The sequence below is a fragment of the Tetrao urogallus genome (assembly GCF_951394365.1).
Source record: "Tetrao urogallus genome assembly, chromosome: 9".
Classification (NCBI taxonomy): Eukaryota; Metazoa; Chordata; class Aves; order Galliformes; family Phasianidae; genus Tetrao; species Tetrao urogallus.
The window spans coordinates 13,374,645-13,397,219 of NC_136822.1; the positions used below are offsets into that span (position 1 = coordinate 13,374,645).

At 46.9% G+C, this 22,575-nt stretch overlaps 1 protein-coding gene across 1 annotated transcript in view; it reads left to right on the top strand.

Annotated features, from left to right (window-relative positions):
* Positions 1–19,567: 19,567 nt before the first annotated feature.
* Positions 19,568–22,575, top strand: part of P3H2 (prolyl 3-hydroxylase 2) — a gene marked incomplete at both ends in the record, with an annotated part of 53,800 nt that continues 50,792 nt past the window's right edge. Inside the window, one exon of the mRNA XM_079539567.1 lies at positions 19,568–20,011. Coding sequence (XP_079395693.1) covers positions 19,568–20,011 — 444 coding nt within the window. The remainder of the gene's footprint in view (positions 20,012–22,575) is intronic.

Here is a 22,575-nt window from a genome sequence, read left to right on the forward strand (position 1 = left end):
CACAAGCAGGCGAAGGAGGGGTCATCTGCCCCTTTATACGTTATGTTTAAGAGCTAGATCCTTCTTCATTCTGAACCAAGGGAAGTTTTCCTTTTGCATTAAAAAAAAAGCAACAACCCAAACATAATCAGGGCCATGATTTTTAAAAAGCTGAAATCCCAGGCTTGTTTTAGAAACAGATCCAAAAGCATGTGCTCACTGCGATTATCTACACCGGCAGTGTTTTCAGACATGTGGACTTCAGGAAAACAATAGCAAGCTCTGTTATCAGCACAAAGGAGGATCAGTTTGGAATTACCATACCTGTAACGTGGGCAGCTCAGAGGGCTCCCATTTGCTCTGCTATTCAGCTCTGAATTTACTTAAAACATTCCTGGAAAAAAAAAGAGAGAGAAAAAAAAAAAAGGGGGAGTCTGGGGGTGCATTCCAGAAGTGTGAGCAGCTAAACACTGCTTTTGCCTCAAACCCGGCGACTGTTCTGCCAGTGGAAACGGATGGCTTTAGAAGTAGGTAAAAACAACAGATGGGGGGGGGTTATATGAGCTCTGGGAACAGAAGAGGGAGCTGCAGCTTGAATGCAAAGACTACACAAGGTGAAGAGTTGTGGATGTGGCCCTGGTATGACGTTTCCCTGGGAAAGGTTGAGACCTCTTCAGAGAATCATAGGATGGTTCGAGTTGTAAGTGTCCCTAAAAGGCCATATGTTCCACCTCCCTGCAACGAACAGGGAGGGACACCTACAGCTCCATCAGGTGCTCGCGCCATCCAGCCTGACCTTGGGTGTCTCCAGGGACGGGGCATCCGCCATCTCTGTGGGCAACCTGTGCCAGTGTTTCATTGTCCTTCTTGTAAAAAACTTATTTAAATCCACATTTAAAACATAGGAACACCTCCCTGTATGACAAGCTATGCCAGGCACATAGTGACATTGCTTAACCAAATTGCCATGAGACTCTGAAAACCATCTCAGGGGCTCTTGGGTCCTTAAACCAAGGGCTGTGAACTCATGGTAGCCTGAGCCTGTGTGGTGTGTTACCACAGGGTGACAGGCCAGCTGGTGATCCTGTGGCAGAGCAGAGCCCACCACAAATGGTTGAGAGTTCAGCCGCCAGCACAGGTACAGGTATCTGTAGCAGCCATCAAGGCTCCTGTGATTATCAAGGGGAAGAAACCAGCAGCAAGGTGCGATTCAGCCAACCCATCCGACACAGCATCTCCTGTGCCATCCCTTCAACAAACCCTGTCACCTGTATGGGTGATCCCTTGGCATCATCTGGAAGCAGCAATGAGCTTGTGTCACCTTATCTGCACTATCTCAGCTGTGCCTTTCGTTTCTCCATCTGGTAGAGGAGGAGCTGGGAGCTGCAGCAGGTGTGGTTCGTGAGCTCTGCAGCTTGTTGTGCCATTACGGTGGGTAAGCCCCATGATGCCTATTAGCAATCACATATATAAAACACCAGGATATTTAGCAGCTAAGGCAGTTTGTGAGTAGGGTGCTTGTGTGCTTCTAGTCCTTGGATCTTGCTGGGGTCTCCCTGTTCAGTACTGACCCGAGATGGATGATAGCAAGCCAAGGTAATGTGCCTTGTTGCAGGGCTTTCCCCTGCATGGGGTGCAGGTTCCTATGCCTCCTTGGCAACCTTATCTTGAGAAATTACCAAGCAAGAAGGGACTTGTGATGGAGATAGGGCACAAAGAGGAGGGTGATCTTAGAAGGGAGGGAATGGGCTTTGCTGAAGGTTGAGGGGCAGAGTCTGGAGGTTTGGCTGAAGTGGATGATGCTCATGAAGGTGTAGGGTGAAAAGGTTAAAGCAGAGTGTGGGGCTGCTGCAGGATCCACCTCTGATGTATGTCCTTCTGCGGCTGATAGAAACAAGCTCTTGTGTGTGTAGAAGAAAGGGTGCATCCTAGTTAATAGCAGTTAATTAAGGAATGAGCTGGTAGGGTCCACACCAAACTTGGTGAGGCTTGAGAGTGGGGCAGGTTTGCTGCTCCTGTGGGGCTGGGTAAGCCAGGCAGCCAGTTTGTGCCCTGATCTGCTCTGGTTAAAGTTTGGCTGCATTTCCAGCCAAATGAACCCAACTGATAAATAAGACAGCCAGCTGTGTATTTACCTTCCAACCTTGGCCAGTGCAGACATGCTTTACAAAGCCAGGCCCAGCTCCAGCAAGAGGGGGAGTGCCTGAGAATGCTGTGGTGAGGGTATGGGAGGATTTATAACTGTTGTGATAGCGGCCGCTTGGTCATCTGAGCTCAAGAGGCTTCCCAGATCCTTTTTCTCCCTTGTGTGGCCTCCCAAGGAGTGGGATGCTGCGGAGCAGCCGAGCCCGTGGAGCTAACTGCTGGAGATGCGTGAGCCTGCTGCTCCCAGCTGCCGCCGGAATGCTGGGCTCCCGCTGCTCCCAAAGCAGAGCGGACACTGCAGCCATCCGGGCGGCCGCGGAACTGCGCCCGGCTGGAGCGGAGCGGCTGCTCCGTGCGGGGCCGGGCTGAGCGCTTCGTGCTGCCTGGAGAGGGGTCTGGGAGTTGTAGGGTTTTTTTCCTTTGTTTCTTCACAAAACGTGGTTGTTTGTGGTGTTTTTTTTTTTTTTTTTTTTTTTTTTTTTTTTTTTTTTCCCCCTTCCTCTTCCTCAAAGATCACAGAGATTCGTGGCAGCAGGTGGAGTTTTTTTTTCCTTTCCTTTAAGAAAAATATAAGATTCAGGAAGGGAGGGTTTTGCTGGAGGAGACAGAAATCTGAGGAGAAGGTCTCCCCTAGCAGCTCCTGTGGTCAGGGTCAGCCTCTCTGGGTCAGTGAGACTGAATATTTACGCTGATTGCAAAGCCTGGTGAGGAGAGGCTGCCTTATAGCTCCGTGCTGTGGCAGTGTTGCTCTCTGCCTTAAACTGTACGCAATGCACTTTTCCTGAGCAGGTGTGCTGACATGTTTTGTGGCTATTTGTATGAGGACTTGTGCTTTTAGCAGGGCACTTTTCCCACTGTTTGTTGGGTTTTCTTTTCCATATCACTTAGAAGACCAGCAGCAAAGTGTCATCTTTTTCCTCCAAAGGAAACAGTCTCTGCACAAATGGGGAACCTCAACTATCCTGTGCCAAAATCTGTGACCAAGGCAGCATTGCCTCTCCTGCACCCTGATGATCCCTTGCCCAGTTCCTCTCCAGGCCTGTGGGCATAGTGGGTGCTGCCTGTATTCCTGCTCTGCTTGTATAGCTCCATCTGCAGGTGCTGATCCTGCATAGATGCTGCACTGGCTCTCCGGAGCGTAGGTTTCCAGCTGGGCTGTTAATCAGCACAGGAGTTGCATGCTCTGTCTGGACGATTCTGCTGAGTCCTTGCCCTTATTGCAACACAGAGGTGCTGTTTCCAATTGTCCCAACCATCTGCATAGCATGTCAGGCCCTTTGAACTGGTCTCTCAGATCCTTCAGACCGTATCAAGACAGAATTTCAGCAGGACATTAAGGAGATATTAGTCATCTAGCTGTGAGGAGAGGAAGGCTGTGTGGTGTTCTGACCCCTGCCAGGTGTGCATGCACCTAGGACTGGATGGTCTTCCCCCATGGCCCCCTCCTGTCTGCGACCCTCAGGTCTGTCTGCTCCCTGCGAGACCCTCACATCCATGTTTTTGAACTCCCCAGCAGTTTTCTTATTGCTGGGTTTCTCTAGGGACATAGGAAGGCAGTCCAAGGAGCATGCAGGAGTTCCTATTCCCATCCTGTATTTGGGATCTGCTGTTTCTGAAGTTTAGGCTTGGAGTAATATCACCACTTGTGAGATATAAATGGGGAATATTTCTGCTTAAGCATCACTTGCTTGAATCTGTTATGGGGGTTAACTAGTTAATCCCTGCAATGTGCTGTAGACATCTGAAATAGAATGATAATATTACTGTCTCCAGTGCAGGCAAATGATATTCACTTTCTTTCTTAACTTAAAGATGACATCTCTCATGAGGACTCCCAGAAGAGTTTTTGTGCCCTTCTGTGTATGTGATCTTGTTGGGGCTGATGGGACCCTGTTTTCTAGCAGTCAAGCGTGGCTCTTCCATCAGCTCATGTGTCTGACCCAGATCCCATCGTGTGGATTTCTGGCCCCTGGGCTGAGCCTGGTGCTGTACTTGGCACACTGGGCTGCTGTTAGCCTTGTGGCAGGCTAGTGAGAAGCACACGAGCAGCAGCATTCCACTGACACTTCACACACAGTGAATCCAAGTAGAGTGATCTGAAGCAGAGCTCTGATAGCTTCAGAACTAAAAGAATGCAGTTATAAAGGTTGTGTGGTGAGAAAACGAGCCCAAGCCAGCAGGATAAGGGTATGCCTGCTCAGTGCAGGGATAGGGAGCTGCTCAGCGTCCTGGGCAGAGCTGTGGGGAAGCTGGGGGGCAGCAGAGGAGCAGCAGAGGAGCAGGGTTGGCAGGCAGAGGCAGCAACATGGTTATGCTGTAGCTGGGACAGGAGACTGCAAGGCAAGCAGCAGTGATTGCCTAGGTTACATTGGCTCACAGGGCCTGGTGATGTCCTAAATAACCCTGGGCATGCCACTAGCAGCAGCTTTTCATCTCTACTTAGTTCCCAGCCTGTAGCCGAGGGGGAGGGGAGGATTTTGTATAGAGCCCATTTGGCCTCTTGCTTTCCCTCTGTTCTTGCATTCCCCACTTGAATGCAGGGGCGGCTGTGAAGCCGACTTGCAGGGAATGGAAGGCTGGCGACTGAACCAGAAGGGAGGCATTGTGCACTGCTAATCCCCTTAAGCCTACACTTGTCAATAAAAGGCATGACTTTGCTCTAAAAGTATGTTTTCTGCCTCCTCGGTGCAGCCGGGCTGCTTTGTCCCTTGTAATGCTGACTGGCTTTTCCAGGGGCTGCCAGCTGGAACTCTGGGCACTGGCATGGAGCTGTGACAGAGCACCTTCATCCTGGGTTTTGTCTGCCTTGCACAGCATTGAGTATTGTTACACAAGAGCGATGCAAACATAATCCCTATAGTCCAATCAAGTTCATTTTCCTTTCTGCATTCCCCTGTTACAGTGAGATGCTTCAAGACAGAGCAGTGGAGTGAAGGGCTGAGGTATTTCTCCACACTGTCTCACTGCTTTGGCAGGATGGAACAGTGCTGGGTGGGATGTGTGCATGTGGAAAACTTGGGGTGGGGTTTTGGCCCTGTGTTGTAGAGCCTTGAACCAGGACCAGAGCCAAGTGTGCGTACCCACATTTGGGAGTGGGAGGTCTCCCCCATGGCCTGCTCTTGCCTGTGACACTCTGGGGTTTTGGTGTCCCCTCAGGTCTGGGGGTTCTGCCTGCCCCCAGAGGGATCCTCACAGCTTTCTCTTGGCCTTCCCCTGCTCTGATATCTATTTTAAGCAATTCTCCCTTGCTTTCTCTTTCCCTATGAAATCGGCCCCAGAGGAGGAGCTGGTAGGAGGGCAGCATCATGGGCAGAGAGAGCTGCAGCAAAAGTTGGGGAAGGGGGCAGTGTATCACTTAAGTTCCCCTACAATCACTGCTCTTCAATGCATCTCAAGTTCTTCCTGCAACACAAACTTTTTTCTTGTTTGCTACCCTGGTCTGTCTCTAGCAGTTCCCCACATACCTGCTATACACTCCTATATCCTCTTGCCCTAGGCTCTGTTTGAAGGAAGGGAGGGAAGACACTGTTGCTTCCTGTGGGATAGAGATAGCTGCTAGAGGTGTTGGGGGTGCAGTTCTGCAAGGAGCACCTGTGTCTCCATTTGGAAGGTGCTTTTCATACATGGACCACACAAAACCAGCATCTCCCAAAGGGCCTGATCCAGAAATCTTGTGCTCTGCCTGTGGGGGAAAAAAAAACCACAACACAAAACACTCAGTTAAACTACAAGCTGAAGCTGAGACTCCCAGGAGAGCCAGGAAAAATAGGCAGAAATAATGAGACTAATTCATTTATCATCTTGCACTGGGAACCATCCATATGGCAGTAAACCAGCTAAGAGCTTTTCCTCTTTTTTTGCTCCAGTGCATGCTGCTCCTTCAGCTCCACAGCTATAGAAGAGTAAGATGCTCATAAATTACAAATACTTCCTCTGAAGGTGCACTTTGCTGCTGCAGTTTGCAAAGTGCCATGACTTTTTTCTCCCTGCACCCATTGTAGCCACGAGGCTGAGAACAAGGTGAGTGGGAAGCATTCAAACTCTGAGTGGTTATAGAAATAGGAGTAATAGGAGTGTATTATTCAATGCTCCAATCTGGCCCAAGCCGAGCTTTGCTCCATGTGCATGCAGCAAGCAAAAGTTGGCCTTAGCTTTCATCACACTTGAGGCCAAATCCTGATTTACTTATGGCAGTTCTCCAATCAACTGGAGTAGACCAGGACTGACACACAATCTCACTAATGTTTCACATAGCCATACTTATTATTGCAACATGATGGTCTTATTAGCGGTTGGAAGGCTTCAGAAACATGCAGAACACATGCAGGTAATTTGGGGTTTCCAGTCTTGGGAATATTTGCACCCATTGATGTCAGTGGGATAGCTACCACTGCTTCCAGCGGGTGCTGGAATGCCTCTGCATCTTTTGGCCGAACAAATCCAACTGACTTAAGTAGAAGGAGGCATAGGTTTTCTGTTGGGGAAAATAATAAGCAGCAGTGAGTTCTGAAACTGGATGTATTTATCACCCAGGTGTCTTTTATGCAAAAAAAAAAAAAAAAAAAAAAAAAAATCTTGCATAGGAGGAAAAAACATTTTTTTTTTAATTGTTAAAGTTCTGGGCATTTGGGGAGCTGTGGGTCACCTTGAAGTAGTGATTTGTTGGGAATCAGGGTGCTTCTTTACTCCATCCTGGATCAGACAAGCTGGTACTTCTATTCTGAGCCAAGACTTGAAATCATAGAATTGATAATGTTGGAAAGGACGTCTAAGATCATCAAGTCTGACTGTCAACCCATCGCCACCACCGTATTCCTAATTATTCAGCAAAGGAGCCAAAAGCTCCATTCTCTTCTGGGTCAGAGGTGAGTTTCTGTTTGCAATGTCATCTTCTCAGTCCCAGCTTAGTGAAGTACAATTTTGAGAGATGCCTGGCTTCCTTTTTTCCCTTTTTTTTAACCAAGGAAAGTTGCTCTTGCAAGGTATGAGGCTGATTCGCTGCCTCCTGTGACATTGAGAGGCAAGTCATTACAAGGGGGTCATCTGTGTGGTGGGGTGAGATGTTTCCAGGAGAGCTTGGGAATCTTGGGCAAGATACAGAAATATCTTGATAAGGAAATGTTTATTTATTAGATATAAGCAGTTCTTTAAAGTCATGAAAGAAAGTGCCTTTCAAGATTTTTTTTCTCAGGGAACTTCACATTTTTCTAATAGGTGATAGAACTCTTTCCATTATCAAATCCTTGCAACTGCCCCCAGCCAGAGGATTGTTTTCCCTATAGTGTGTTTTCCTTTTTTTATTATTATTTCATCACTTTAATATTCCTTGCTTGTATTTCTTCAGCTCATAGCTACAGAAAGTAGCTTCAGCTGTTGCTGTCCTGCAGCCAAACTGATGTGTTCTGTGTAGGAGGCAGTATCCCGTGAGTGACCTTACAGTGACTTCACTTGGTGCCTCACAGTAACCTAGAGATACCGATGCTGTAAAAAGTAGGTTTAGTGAGAGGTGTAAATACAAATGCCATGACATCACATATTCCAAACGATAACTGCTGCAAACTCTTGGCAGAAAATCTACTCAAAGTCCTCCTGGAAAAAGCTGTCAAGCACTTCATAAATTTTTCCACAACCCCAAATATGCCATGCATCAAACAGGCTTCTTTTAGAAAGTGGTGCTGTGACCCCATAAGGTCTGGACATCAGATTGCTTGTAATCCTTCCAGGATGGAGAATGGGAAGGGCTATCTTGAGGATCTTGAGGCTATGAATAAGGCTAAGGATACCATGATCTCATGGTATTCTTAGATGCCTGTCCTCAGGATTCATCAGGGATGTCATGCAAGACCATCAGGAAGAAGACATCTAAGTTATTGCTCCACAATGTGAGCCTGTTGTGCTACGCAGCAACTTCCTTTGCCTAGGAAATGGTACCCAACCTGGCTACTTGCCTGCAGTCCCAGCAGAAATGCTGGGTCTTGGGGTGGATCATGAAATTGTGCCATTCAGCCCAGCACAGGTCCTGGGTAATTAAGAGGCGTACTGGCAAGAGAATTCTTTGCTGGAAACTGCGTTGAACTTCTGCCTTTCTGGGCTCAGGTGCCATCAGTGGATCTAGGGCTCATATGCATACATACCCGCTTGTTTAACCTTGCTTTCTTTCCCTTATAGACTCATTAAGGTTGTAAAAGTCCTCTGTAGTGGGAATATTAAGTCATGGCTTGAAATAGTGATTGAGTATCTGGTGGAAGGCAGGGCCAACCTGGGGGAGCTCAGGTGCATCTAATGTACCTGAGTGATCGGAAGGGGTGAAGCCAGGATCCACCCATTCCCAGTCCTCATTTAAGTGTTGGCAGTGGGAGCAAGGGTATTTCATCTGGAGATCCTTGCCTGCTTGAAGTCTTCCAAATGTAAGCAAATTTTCTTCCTTCGTTTCTGCATCCCTGGCTGCTGCATTTGGGTTTGTCCTCATTTGCTGCAGCCAAAGACTTTTTCACCTCACTATTATTGCTGTACTTGCCATCATGTTAGTGTTACAACCTCTAAGATCATAAAATTCAACTATAAAACCATCACCGCTGTGCTCACTAAATAATCATTGCATCCACTAAACCATCAGCATTGGGATGGAGCCTGATCTGGAAATGCTTGGCCCCGTTGGGATGGCATCAGTGTGGTCCCACATTCACCCAACTGAGCCCTTTTATTAGAAGAAATCAAACCAGAGGGAGGATAGTTGAAGCAGGACTCCCAGCACCTCACTGCCCTTGTTCTGAAGCTATCATCCTTCAGTGGAGATAAACCACCCTGGCAGATGCACCTGCTTGCATTCAGAATAGCCAACATCTGCTGTGCAAATGCTTTAGTGGCAGTTAACCCAGCTGTAAAAGGGACGCATGCGATGACAATTGCAGGATGGCCATAGGAGGGTCAGTGCACTTTACAGCCTGCCTCACCCCCCCACGGGATCTCTTAGGGTTTTGTTAGTGTCTGGTGATGTTGCAGGCAATCAAAAAGAATTATGAGTTTAATTAAAAACCACCATCATCATTTAACTGGGCATAATGATGCTACCCAACCTGGAATTTGCGCAGCATTTAAACAGTCACTGTTTCAAATGAGAAGAATGGTTGGGAACTGTTTTATGTTTCAGGGGAAAGCAGCATGTCCAGTCCTCCAGCTCTTCTCCTTTCAGCACGAAGGATGGACATCTCCTGCATGAATGGGCAGCACCTCCCAGCAGAAGATCTCTCTGTATCTCTGTTGAGCACTTTGAGCTAAAGGTTTCCATGTGGGCTGTCTGCCTCAGGCATTTCTGCGTTTTAGGGAAGTTTCAGCTGTAATCATCCTATTTTCTGTGGCTAAGATTTGGGATAGATATCTGGTTTTGAGCATTCTTCTCTCTGATCTGTTGAGGAAACAAAATGCTGCCTAAGCCTGGAGGTTTGGCAGGATGTGATCACCTTGAGAATGAAATTTGCTGCTTTCTCCAGCTTTGGCTGAGTTATAGATGCTTGAAAACTTTTTGGTAGCACTTGCTCAGCAGGTCAGCATTGCCTGTGGATGCTGAGGGCTCACTGATGCAGCTGACATTAATAGAATTTGTCCTAGATCTGTTCAGTACATTTTCATTTTTTATGTAGTGATCTTATTTATTTTCTTTTATTTAGCAGCCATCCATATAGCATCTTGTCTCAGCCACCTCTGGGAGTCTGGAATGGGGCTTTCTCACACAGCAACCACCTTTGCACAACATTAAGCTTATTTTCAAAGTATATGATTCTGAGGCTTCTCAGGCATGACTCACAAATTCCTGGTGACAAATGTGCTGAGGTTTGTCTGAGATGAGGTCAGCTTTCATAAAGGACAAATGCCGCAGAGGGGGTTAGCTGTTAACTGGGTTGCCATTCCTTGTGTGTAGGAAGAGGCACGCCAGGTCCAGCACAGGCATGGTGGCAAGGGCAAACACAAGAAACTGCCACCTTCTCCTTTCACCACCTATCCATACTGAGTTTATATCTGGAAGCAAAAATATCAGCAGTTCCTTGGAATTTGGTCAGTGCTGACAGCCAACTATGTGGCACACTAATAGGGATGGAAGCAGACAGAAAAACAGGGAAACGCTGCAGGCAGCACTAATGTCAGACCTGCTTTTGTTTTAGCTTTCAAGGTGTTTTTTCAAATTTTGTTATGTTCAGCAGTTAAAAACCGCATTCATTTATTCATAACAGCGTATTGGACGTCCCTGTTCTTGTTTTGATTTCTAGGCATTTGTGAGTTTTAATAAGATTTTGTGTTTGTTTAGGCAATTATTGCCCACCCAATTGAAAGATAATGGGACGCTGTAGCCTTGCCAAGAGTTTTTATACTTCGATAAAACAACGAGCAATTTACACAAGGCAGTAAAACAGTACCCCGCATCCCCAGTGAAGGAAAACAAAGCAGTGTTTGAAACGTCTAGCTTGGAAAATAATCCACCCTTACTCAATGCACTCCATAAAAAAGGGGCACAAAATCCCCCTTGCGCTTCCCTTTTCCCAGAAGCTTGGAAAATTAGCACAAGTTGCTCCTGAAGGTCCTGTAACACGTTGCTGTCTACAGAACAGCAGACAGACTGCTTGTTCAGACTGCCAAAGGAGCATAGGTATGATCACACACTGTGTTATCACTGATTTCTCCTCTCTCTGGGTCAGAGTAGCACTCTCGTAGTCTGCTGGCGGTGCTCCTTTCAAACACCATCAAACCCAGCATTTCCAAGCATGTATTATTTCAAAAGCTACTAGCTGTGTTCACACGAGGTACCCAAAGATCAGTATCCAGCTGTGGTTTGGGGCTTTTTTTATTTTTTTATTTTTTAAGGGTTTCATCTCCTCCCAGCTGTTAACCCTTTGGGAATGCCACACGCTCTGTTTGGAATTGCTGTGCTGACCTTTCTTTTGGAGCACCCTCTGGTCTTAAGCAGCTGCAGCTCAGTTATCCTTCTGGCTGGTCACGACTGGGGCTGTTCAAAGAAATAAATACACAGTTCAGCCAGCTGCAGAGCTGGGTTCACAGCCATCTTTCTTGACAAAGGATAAGGTCAGAACCTTCTTAAACAGAAACACGCCCTGGCACAAGGATTAAAGCTTTCACGTATCTCTTTTGCTGTTAAAATCCCACTTCTCATGAGAAACCTCCCTCCTTCTTCCATAAAGCTTCCAGCCCTCTTGAGCCACCCGATTGTCAGTGGATGATGGATTAATGCAGCAAAAGCTGCTGAAGCTTTTAGCTCTCCTTCTCTGGGCATCTACTTCAAACGGCACCCTTGGCCTGGCACACTGAGGAAACTTCACTCCTAATCCTGAAGGCTTGGCTAGGGGGGGATGCCTGTGAGACCAGATCACTGTTCTCTACAGAAATTAGAGGGGTCAAAGAAGTAAGCACACTCTAATTTCTAACAGCTGAAACCTTTGATTCAGGGAGCTGATACAAAAGCAGCACTGTCTATAACTTACTTTTCCTTCCCTATATTACAGCAACTGGAAAATGAAGGAAAACAGAGCCCTTGCTACTGTATTCAGAGGTCTTCTACCCCCAGCTGCCATACTGAATCTCTTTTTGGACCTGTTCCAGAAGTAATGCAGTCTAGGAGAGAGGGAGAAAATACACTCTGAGCTCTATTTTTAGTGGCTGCATAAGCCTGAGATGTGCTCCACCCTTGCCACCCAACCATCCTCAGCCAAATAAGGTCCTGGAAGAACTCCTGAAGTTGTAGTGAATACCCTGTGCCACGCAGCCCTGAGAGCATCTGGGCTGCTCTCCTTTGGTGTCTGGCTCTGTAAGGGATTTCACCACGTGAGGTCTCAGGGAAGAGAAGCAGGACAACTAGTCCTGCTGCACAACATCCTGAGTGTTGGGAATCTGTTCCCTTGGAGAAATAGCTGTTAATCCAGTGACATTGCAGCTGGGAACAGAGGTGAATTTTCTTCCTGTTCTTCAGCACTGTTTCTCTTCTGTAATTTCTCTAATTATAGGAAACATTTCAGTGAGACAGGATATTTCATCCTCTTGCTTCATTATCACCATCTGGACTTGCTGCTAATTCCATACACTCCCTAGCTGATGTTAGTCACCTAATGCAGTGTCGCTACCAGTGTGCAGCTGGCATTCCTGGCACTACCAAGGGAAGGAGAAGGTGGACCAGGAAAGATAAAGGCAGGTTCTGATCTCTCAGATCAGAAGAAAACTGGCATCATTATGCATCCTTACACCATTGCTCCATCATGCATCAGTCCCATGTTTCAATACTCAGCTTTTCTCTAATTGTCCCCAGACCACATAGTTGGCTTTGGTACCTCATCTCCAGAATTACACCCATGTGAGGAGAGACCAGGACCCTGGGAGGTCTGTGGGTTACACCAAATGCTAGCAATTCAACTTCTGCTTCCTTTCCCAGGGGTAATTTCCTTTAAGATATTTTTTTTTCTGGGGATGTCCTGGGTTGGTTATTCCCCCCTCAACATCTGGATGGGAAGCAGTGGGCCAGCAATTTGTCTGCTGAGCAGCTGCAATGAAGTGAGTTTTATGTCTATAGCATTAGCAGAGCATTTTAGGATTCTCTAGAATGAAAACTACTGCCATATAAATCTAGCACCTTGCAGTAAAAATGATTCTGCCAAATGCACTATGCACTATTTAGTTTTAACCAGATCTGGGCCTATATCTGTCCTTAGTCTGGAGAAGCAGAGGCTCAGGGGAGACCTTATCGCTCTTTACAGATCCCTGAAAGGAGCCTGTAGTGAAGTGGGGGGTCGGCCTCTTCTCTCAGATAACTGTAATAGGACAAGAGGTAATGGCTGTAAGTTGTGCCAGGGGAGGTTCAGGTTGGATGTTAGGAATCATTTCTTCTCAGAAAGAGTGCTGGTGCACTGGCACAGGGCTGCCCAGGGAGGTGGTGGAGTCACCATCTTTAGAGGAGTTCAAGAGCCTTGCAGATGTGGCACTGTGGGATGTGGTTAGTGGGCATGGTGGGGATGGATTAATGGTTGGACTAGAAGATCTTGAACAAGTGGTCTTTTTCAACCTTTTATGTCAGTGATCTGCCCCAAATCACCCTCATTAAGATTTTTCTATTCCTTTTTGAGGAGATCAGGGAGCAGACACAGAGCAACCCAGGCTGGTACACAAGCACATGCCGTTTCTTCCAGTTTCTCCTGCATTGTGGAGAATTGGCCAGCGGATGTTGAGTTACGCTTCTTGGTTGGATTAGTCAGAGCTGCATCAGTGCACAAGAAAGATGGACTGTAAAAGGGAAGCCACAGGAAACTCGATCCTAGTGAAATAAATGAGCTCAATGTTGTTTATAGCCTCTCACAACACCCCCACATCCCCTTGCCTTCTCACAGAATCATAAAGATGAAAACGGGGAAGGTCTGGCTGCACGAGAGCTGCACGCGGGCTTCCCACTCTGCCTGCGCCAAGGGCTGCTTGCTGGGCCTGGCAGTGCTCCTGGATGGGCTTCTTCCAGCAAGTTCCTCTGCAGCACCCGCTGCCACGGCCAAATTCAGGCTTAGTTTCCTCTGTGCATTTTTGCTACTTCTTGAGCTTCCCTCAGAGCTCTCTTCTTTCCTTTGATGTTGTGTCTAGGATGTTGGGTTCCTGCTGCTACGCTTCTCTGCTCACTTGTGTAGAGATGTCATTCTCAGATGCCTCTTCTTCAAGCCTGGCATTTCCTTCATTCTTCCCACACTATACTGGGGTCTGGAGTGTGTGGAGAAAGGAAATATTTACCCCTGGAGACCCAGTTGTTGCTAGACAGCTTAGGGGAAATGTCTGTGGATGAAAATCTGTTGCCAGCAATTGCAGTTTGGAGCAGGTTGCAGCATCTGCCTGAGCTGGCTTGGCAGCCCAGAGATTTTACATGATTGTTTTTAGGACATTTTTAAGTGTGGAATGACATTTTGAGGCTGGACCAGAAGCGATAAAGGCAATGACAAAAATAATAAGTGCATTAAGGTGACCAGATTATTCAGTGGTGTGTAGGAAAAATAAGCATAAGGTCATGCAAAAATGTGATTCTTCTGTGTCGCTCAGCAACTCAGTCCTTAATGCCAGCAGAAGCTGCCCCACTGCAAGCAACACAGCTGCCAGCACAAGGAGACCTGGGAAGCAAAGCCAACAGGTGCTCACTTCAAAGATTTTCATGTTCATGAATTGTAATGTGCTGATAAAAAACCTCAAAGCAGGTTTGTTGGGTGTAATGTGTCTCTTCTGTCTCCTTTCACACCGTGGGCACAGTGCACTTGCTGGATGGAAATGCCACCTGTGGCTCTGTCCCTCCTGGATGAAACCTTCACACCTTCCTCAAACAGGCCAATAGTCAGTCCACCTGCATCCAGTCTTTTGCATGGGTCCTCCTAAAGCTATGACTGGGCTCCATCTGTGTGCACACGTGCAGCACTTAACCCGTCCTTTGGCAATGTCACTGACATCAGCCCAATTACACCAGTCATGAATTGGACCCTGTTTACACTCTGAAACTGCCATAGCTTACAGCCAAAGTTCAGACTGTTATACAATGAAACCATTCACACGTCTCATTAACTCTGCACTATGCACTGAAAATAAGCACGCCGCATGATTCTGTGATTTTCTCCATTTATATCATTTATAATGCTTTTTCCTCTTCAGAACAGCGACTCTCAATATTGGAAACATTTTAGGCTGCCAGTGTAGTAGAAGTGCTACGTAGAGCAGAAAATAGTAACTCCTTGGTGTTGTATTAATTGTCTTCGTCTTAAATAATACAGTCCATGAAGGTATTTTAAACCCAAGCTCAAAGACGTAGGCTTGTGGCCAACTTCTCTGAGACACCAGTGCGCCTGTGGTTGTATATTTTATACTTTTTGAACTTTATTTTTATTGGTTTTTAATTTATAATGGCAGTAAAGTACAGTCCAAGTTTCTGAGTAAGCAAAGTGTACAAGCACTTGGAATTTAATAAGGTTATACTGTTGCCTACACATGGGAAGACACAAGAGTCTTCTGCTCATACGATTTATATTATTGTATTTCTCTGCTGAGTGCCAGCAACAAGCCTTATGTTGTACATGACTGTGCTCTTGTATAAAGGTTTGTATAACAGATCCAGCACGTGAATATCTGGAAACCACAAAGCGCTTGCAAAGTAAAGCACATGTTCCCAGCCTTGAGAGGCACAATAGAGGGATTGCTGCAGAGATGGCTCTGGGGGTTTGGTTTGTGCTCCAGGAAAGAAGAAATGGTGGATTCTAGAGCTAAAAACCTATTCCAAAAGAGGCAGATGTACAGTAAGTCCCACGAAACAAAGCAGAGAGATGGGCTGGGCCAGGACAAAGAAACAAATGAGCTGCCAAGGCTGGTATTAACAATGGAGTGTAGCACAGAGTGGAAAAGCAAACCTTTCACTGGGTGCTGAAAGGGAGGATATGAGATGGCCATGAGTTTGTGTGAGGAAAGATACACAGGTGGATGATGCATTTAGAGCAATGTAAGTGTAAGCAAAGCTTTGTTGGCAATCATTTCATCCGTATGCAAAAGTAATGTGGGAAGTCATGAAAAAGAGACTGTTGGCAGCTCAATATGAGAGGACATACACTGAAGTAATGTCAGGTCAGAGGAGTGTTAGGGCAGAGGATGTCTCAGGTGCTTGTGATTGATTGTAGGTTATGGAAGCAGAGCATATGTTTGATCACAGGTTAGATATGTTTGGGAGAAGAAAAACAAAGAGAGCTGTTCACAGATCCTGAGCCTGGATCAAATAGAAAAATTGCTAGAAATAAGTAAAAGGAGTCTATTTCATATTGCTAGAAGGAAGTAAAAGTGAAAAGGGTAAGGAGGAAAAATTAAAGACCTCCTGTTCACCCGTGCTGAACTCAAGTCACTGGTGAGCCATCCTAAGCAACGTGTCAGAGACAGACTGAAAGAAAGAATGGAACAAGAGGCAGGTGGGGAAGCAGATTTGTAAGCTGTCATCAATGAAACAACAGATACAATTCAGAGGAGATGGGGTGGCCATGCACCTTCTATTTTCTCCATCCTTACATTGTTCTGTTGCAATGAGCATTCATCTTGCAATAAATAAGAATAATAACTTAAAGAGAATGTTCTTCCTTTGGTTTCTCATTATTTCACCCCTCCTGAAGCTAAAATATTTTTGTTACTGACGATTGATTTTTTTTCCTAGAAAAATAGTCCCAAAATGTGGTGCACAATTATTACTGCAATAAATCTTCTGATGTTCATTTCCTGTCATCCATTGACATCCACAATCACTCCCACTCCTTGAATAAAGAAAGGAGATGGGCAGATGGAGACATTTGACAGAATTCAGGTCTGTTTTTAGGTCTAAATCATGAAGTACTTCAGTAATGGTTTTGATATATTCAATAAAACCTGTACCTATATATATTATGCAAGGATCAAAGCCCTTCAACGAGGCTACGTTGTACTTTTCCATCTGTTTCAAAATTCCCTCACTAAAGTACATGGCTGAAGAGGTCACCTGTGTTTGATTTGGGAATTATAAAGTTTGTTCATGAATTAACTAGGAAGGCAAGCCTACAAATGAAACAGAGAGGGCTTGAAACATAGGTCTGCTTGTAAAATGCATGTTGAAAAGCCATTTTGAAAGACATCCTAAAATCTGCTCTTATCTTGTTGCCAAGTCATCAGTGGCTTGACCCACATATCAGAACTTTCCTTAAAAAATAATAATTAAAAAAAGCTTCAGATGAATCTATTTACGCAGGAAAAAGTCTTTCAAAACAACTGCACAGGGGCCAGGATCAACATCTGAACACGGGGTGAGTTGTAACATATTTAGAATTATTCCTTTCATTAGAGGCATGAGGGCTATCTCAGGCATCCTGGGGACTGATTTGGAGTTGAAATGTCCTAAAGCAGTGACTGCCTTGTTGGGTCAAATCCTGCCCTTGTACATGCAAAGCTTCTAATTCCAACTCATTTCCACGCTGTTGCTGCCACACAGGACTATACTAAGGTGAACCCACCATTTCCAGTGCCACTGTGGTGTGGCTGTAGCAGCTGCATTGCTCAATTGGTATGATTCAGATCTTCTGCAAGGAGATGAAACCCACTCCGAGGACCACCAAACTTTTTTCCATCTAATGTTTGCCTTTCCATTTGTGCGGTGAATAGACACATGGAAAAAACAGTGATTGCTCCAACAACTGCATTTGAGACGCCTGGGGTTCGGTTCCTTCTGTGTGCCAACTCGTGCTGAGCTCTGAGCAATTAGGTAGCAATGAAGCATCAAGGTGAGGAAAAGCACAAACTATTGTGAACAAAGAAAACATGACCTTAAGCAGAAGGATTGCAGAGCGAGGTCGGGGGAGACTGGTGCCAGAGTGAATGGGAGTCTGCAGAGAAACACTTTTGAGAGTGTGCAGTGGAATTGCACTACAGGATGTCAGAACTAAGAATTTTTCTTTACTGTTCTGAAAAGGATTTTTTTTTTTTTTTTAATGACAGAAACATCTGGATCAGAAAATGTAGCCGGCTGAAATAAAGCATTTTGTTTCGTTTTGTTCTCTCTCCACTCATTTATGCACTTTCTGCATTCCTTCCTGCGCAGGGCCTCAGTGTTATCACTGCACACACAGAGATGCTGCTGATGTGGAAACAACATGGAATTACATACAGTACTTTTGCAGATAGATCATTTCGGCTGCATCTTTCACAAAGCCCAGCCAAGGAGACAGGTGTTTTATCACTGTGTTTGGGAGACAGATGACCCCAATCTAAACTTGCATGCTCACCAGTGGTGCGTCTGTCTTGTATCTATGCAGCAAATCCTCACAGAGACCTTTGAGAAGGTTGAAATAGCCTTCCTATAACCTCATATCCATGCCCCAGGAGTGCTGATTACACTTTCCTTGGGAAGGGCTTTATCTGGACATAAGAACTCATACTAAATGGGCAAGTGCTTGCAGCACATACCTTTCTCAAGGGGACCTCCTTCACTGTGTTTGGTTCCAGAAGGAAGGACACCCAAAACTTCGTGCCAAGGTGCAAGAAAGCAACAAGGAAGAGCACTGTGAAAGCTTTGCTGGATGGGAAAGCTCTTCACCAAGAACTTAAGTAAATTTTCAGCTGTGTGGGAAGAAAACTTTCCTGATGTGAAGCTATTGTGAACAAGGCTCCATAATGTGCTGTATTGCCCAAAATAAAGAATGCTGAATCCTGCTTCTGATCCTGGACGTAGCAGCAGAGAATGGGAACAATGTGACTGAAGCCACAAGAACAGCAGGAGGAAAAGCTCAGCAGGACCATCAGGAACACCTGGTACTATGCACTAATGAAAACTGGACCAAATGGGTTTGAGACATCTCCCATTTGCTGCTATTTCAGTCTGTGAAGGGATAGCCAGCTGCTATAGAGATGTTCCTGAAATGTCTGCAGTAACTATAGCCACAGTCCCTGGTGAGACACCCTATGGAGCACAGTGCACAGGTCTGCACAGGTTTTAGAGCATTCAAGCACAGAACAGCTTCTAATGAGATGAAGGATTTGCCCATTCAATCTCACTTAGGAAAAGCTGATTTCAGCCAAATTAACCTTGTTAATATTAAAGACATCTTGCTGACAGGTGTTCAACACTGAGCTTATTGAAAATGCCAAGTAAGATGTGTGTGTGTGTCACAGGGCCATGTTGCCAAATGTCTCGTCACAAGAATGCCTTAAAATTCATACAAACATGAGTAACATTTTGGCATGGCAGGGTTTTCCAGCACTGGAAGAGAGAAACCCTGGAGGAAGCGAGACGTACACGCAGCTGGGAGCTGAAAGAGCTGCAGCAGCCATTCGCTGTGACCATCCCCGATGATTTATCTGCAGAATTCCCAGCAGCAGGAGGCTGTCGGGGCAAGAGGGCACAGTGAGAAACGGCTCTAAGCAGAAGCCTCGCAGAAGGGCATCCTGCAAGCAGTGATGCTGGGACGTAGGAGAGGGGGCAAGAACGGTAAAGAGGAGTGAAGAATCATAGAATCATAGAATCGAATCATAGAATCATAGCACTAAGAAGTGCTGCACTGTGGGGGGGAAAGGGAGGGGTTATCAATTTAACGAAGAAGAAAGGAAAGGAAAAATGAATTGAAAAAAGAAAGGAAAAGGGAAAAAGGAAATAAGAAAAAGGAAAAAGGAAAAAAGAAAGGGAAAAAGGAAAAAAGGAAGGGAAAAAGGAAGGGAAAAAGGAAAAAGGAAAGGAAAACATCAGGGCGATTTGCAGAGCGTGGAGTAGGGATGCTCTGCGCCGCGGTTGCTCCCTCTGCGGGGGGGCCGGGGCGGGGCGGGCCGGCGGCGCGGGGCCCTTTAAGAGGTGCGGGCCGGGGGAGGGCGCGCAGGGAGCCGGGTTGGGATACCGCCGCGCCGCTCCTATCGCCACCGAGCCGGTGCTCGTGCGGCGGGCATGGCGCCGAGGTGCCGGCCTTGGGGGGCCGTGCTGCTGCTCGCGGCGGCGCTGCCCGCGGCGTGCGGGAACTGCGGAGAGGAGGGCGGCCCGCTGGAGCCCTTCGACGCGCTGTACGCCAGCGGCGTGGAAGCGTACTACGGCGGCGACTTCGCGGGCGCGGCGCGGTGCCTGGAACGAGCGCTGCGCAGCCGGCGGGAGCTGCGGGCGGAGCGGCTGCGGTGCCGGCGGCGCTGCCGGGGGCAGGTGCGGCTGGCGGCGCTGGGCGCGGGGTCCGCCGGGGAGCTGCCCTTCTTCGGGGCGCTGCTGCGGCGCGCCGGCTGCCTGCGGAGCTGCGAGGAACCGCGCCTGGGAGCCGCTTCCCGGCACCGCGCCGCCGAGGAGGTGCGCGCTGACTTCCAGCGCAGGGTGCCCTACAGCTACCTGCAGCGCGCCTACATCCAGGTAGGCACCCGCTGCCCGCCCCGGGGGATGGCCTCGCCTCCGTCCTCCCGCGTCTCACGTGCTGTCCTCGCCTTCAGCTCCGTCGAGCCCAGGTGTTGTCCCTGTCCCTTCTCACTGTCGTGCACAGGCTGGGGCTCGCAGCTCAGTCTCAGTCTTGGTGCTTCTTTTGGTTGGATGTGCTTCGTTTCTCCATCTCAGAGTGTTTTTGTTTGGCTTTAGTGTTGTGTAGTATAATTCTGAAAAGGCTGCCTTTGGCTGCTTGGCAGAGAGAATCCCCACAGAGCTCCACTCCAACACCCCGATGGCCCGTGCAGGGGAACTTTGCCTCTGAAGCAAAGTGAGCTGATGCCGTGCTTGCTCCAAGAGTGAGGAGTGTGCGTGGCTGCGCGGTATACAGGCTCTGCTATCCAATGGTCTTCATCCCGCTGTGTGATGCAGAATCCTTTGTGTGATGCCGTGCAGTCAGTATTTAGCAGCCTCTGTCATCTGAAGTATCCTTCCCTAATACTGATCACTTCTGCCTTATAGATGTTGCCTTCTGTCATAAAAATGACATTCTTCATCTACTTTTTTTTCCCCTTTCTTTTGACGAAGAAACCTCACAGCTGGGTAGTTAAAGGGACTTTTCTAGTTCAGAACCTGTGCTCCATAAGGCAAGTACCTGCAGTAAGTCTTCCTGTCCACGTGGGAATTTTATTTCATGCCAAGCCGAATGTATAAAACATCTCTGGAATATTTCCTCCTCAATTTCTGCTTCATCTAAGCACAGTCATAACCTTTTTGTTGCTAAAGGCAACTTGAGAGGTGAAGACCTGCACAGCTGAGCAAGGCGGGGAGAGGAGGGGTCTGCTGAAATCTGCTTCCAGTGGAGAAGTAAACCTCTGTCTTAGGCAGTGCTAGTGCTGTGACTGACAGCAGTAGAACAAGGAGGTGAATCGGCTCCTGCTTTTTAAAACCTTCTGAAATACAACAGCTGTGTTGCTTTAGCTATAGTTCCTTTTTGTCATTGCCTTAATGTCATTTTTGCAAGTCAGAGGATGGAAATGCCTTGGCTTTAACTCTGGTGTGCATGTGCAGAGCTCCTGAAAGAAATCCTGGGAGAGAACTGAAGCTGTAATTTGGCATGCGCTGAGGCCAAGTGAAGCTAGTGGAATTTTCCTGAGGTCCTTACCCTGAAAGATGCTCTGGCTGTGCAGTGTCACTGTGTGTGGGAAGTGACACTAAATTTGTCATGATAAAAATGATTTATTTTTATGAACTCAAAACCTTTCCCAGAGTCACGAAGGTTGGCTCATGCTAAGCTCATCAAACAACTTTCTTTTGATCTAGGGAATGAGATTTCTGAAATAGGAAACAAAATAAGCTAAAATTGGTATACAGAATTCCACACGATTTTGAGTCATGGTCTGTCTTCTACTTCTGGATCTGATGTTTTTATTCTCTCATTTAAAAATGTATTGTAAACTTATCAAAGCAACGTGTTGAGAAGAGCCTTTTTTTCTTGTGTATAAGTCATCTTAATTTGCTTTTGGAGTGTCTGGAGGTTTATGTTAATTCTAACACTTGGACCTTCCCCCTCTCTGATGGTGAAAGGGCTGTTATTGCTACCTGCATGGGTGCCCAGGTGTCAGGCAGGTACTGTTTGAATGGAGCCGTTCTGTTTTAGTACCTCTTCTTTAACTCTTTCTGCACACCAGCTGCTCTTGGGGTCCTGGCTGGCTTTGTAAGCAGTGCTGGGACCAGCTCTGTCCTTCTGAGGAAGCTGTAACACTTTGTCACACATCATCTGGATTGCTCTTTCCACCTGCCTCAGCAGCTCTGCATGCAGGAGAAAATGTCCCATGCTGGGTTTGTCTGCGCTTGCACATACACAATGTCTTACATCCAGCACCAGCGTGTGCTCTGATGCAAACCATCCTCCTGTGCCAAGGCTGAGTGAACGCTTTGGCATGTCCCCTGAGGGCTGGGAAGCACCTACAGGGAGACCTTGCTGCAGCATCCACTTGGCTTTCTGGCTGCAAGGGTGTGCTGCAAGAAAGGGCTTGCATAGAGTATGACTGCTGGCAGTGCCTCTCCCTGGCTGCTTGACCCCTATTTTGCTTCTTGAAACCAAAAAGAAAAGGAGAGAAGGTTGAACATCCTGCTCTGTGTCCTGTTTGGTCCCTCTACAGGGTGTATGAGAAGCCCTGGCCAGTGGGCATGCACATGAGGACTGGCTGGTTGAATGGAGATGATGGTATTGATGTGTTTGAGGAGGAGCAGCCTACAGTGTGCTTTCCATCTCCCTCTGCCAATGGCTCTGTGTTTGTTTGGTTCTCAGGAGGAGAGAGATGTGTCCCTTTGGGAGGGAATGACACAGCAAGGAGTAGATTTAAAAATAAAAAAGGGAAAAAGAATGGAAGGGGGGAGAGGGAAAGAAAAAAAAAAAAAAAAGGGAAGAAGAAAAAAAGGAAGGGTTTGACACTCATGCAGTGCTTTGAAAAATGGTGCTGAATAAATACGAGCTATGAGCTTTGCAGCACTCCTGGGGGGTATGAAAAGCAAAGGCTTTGATACTTGCTGGA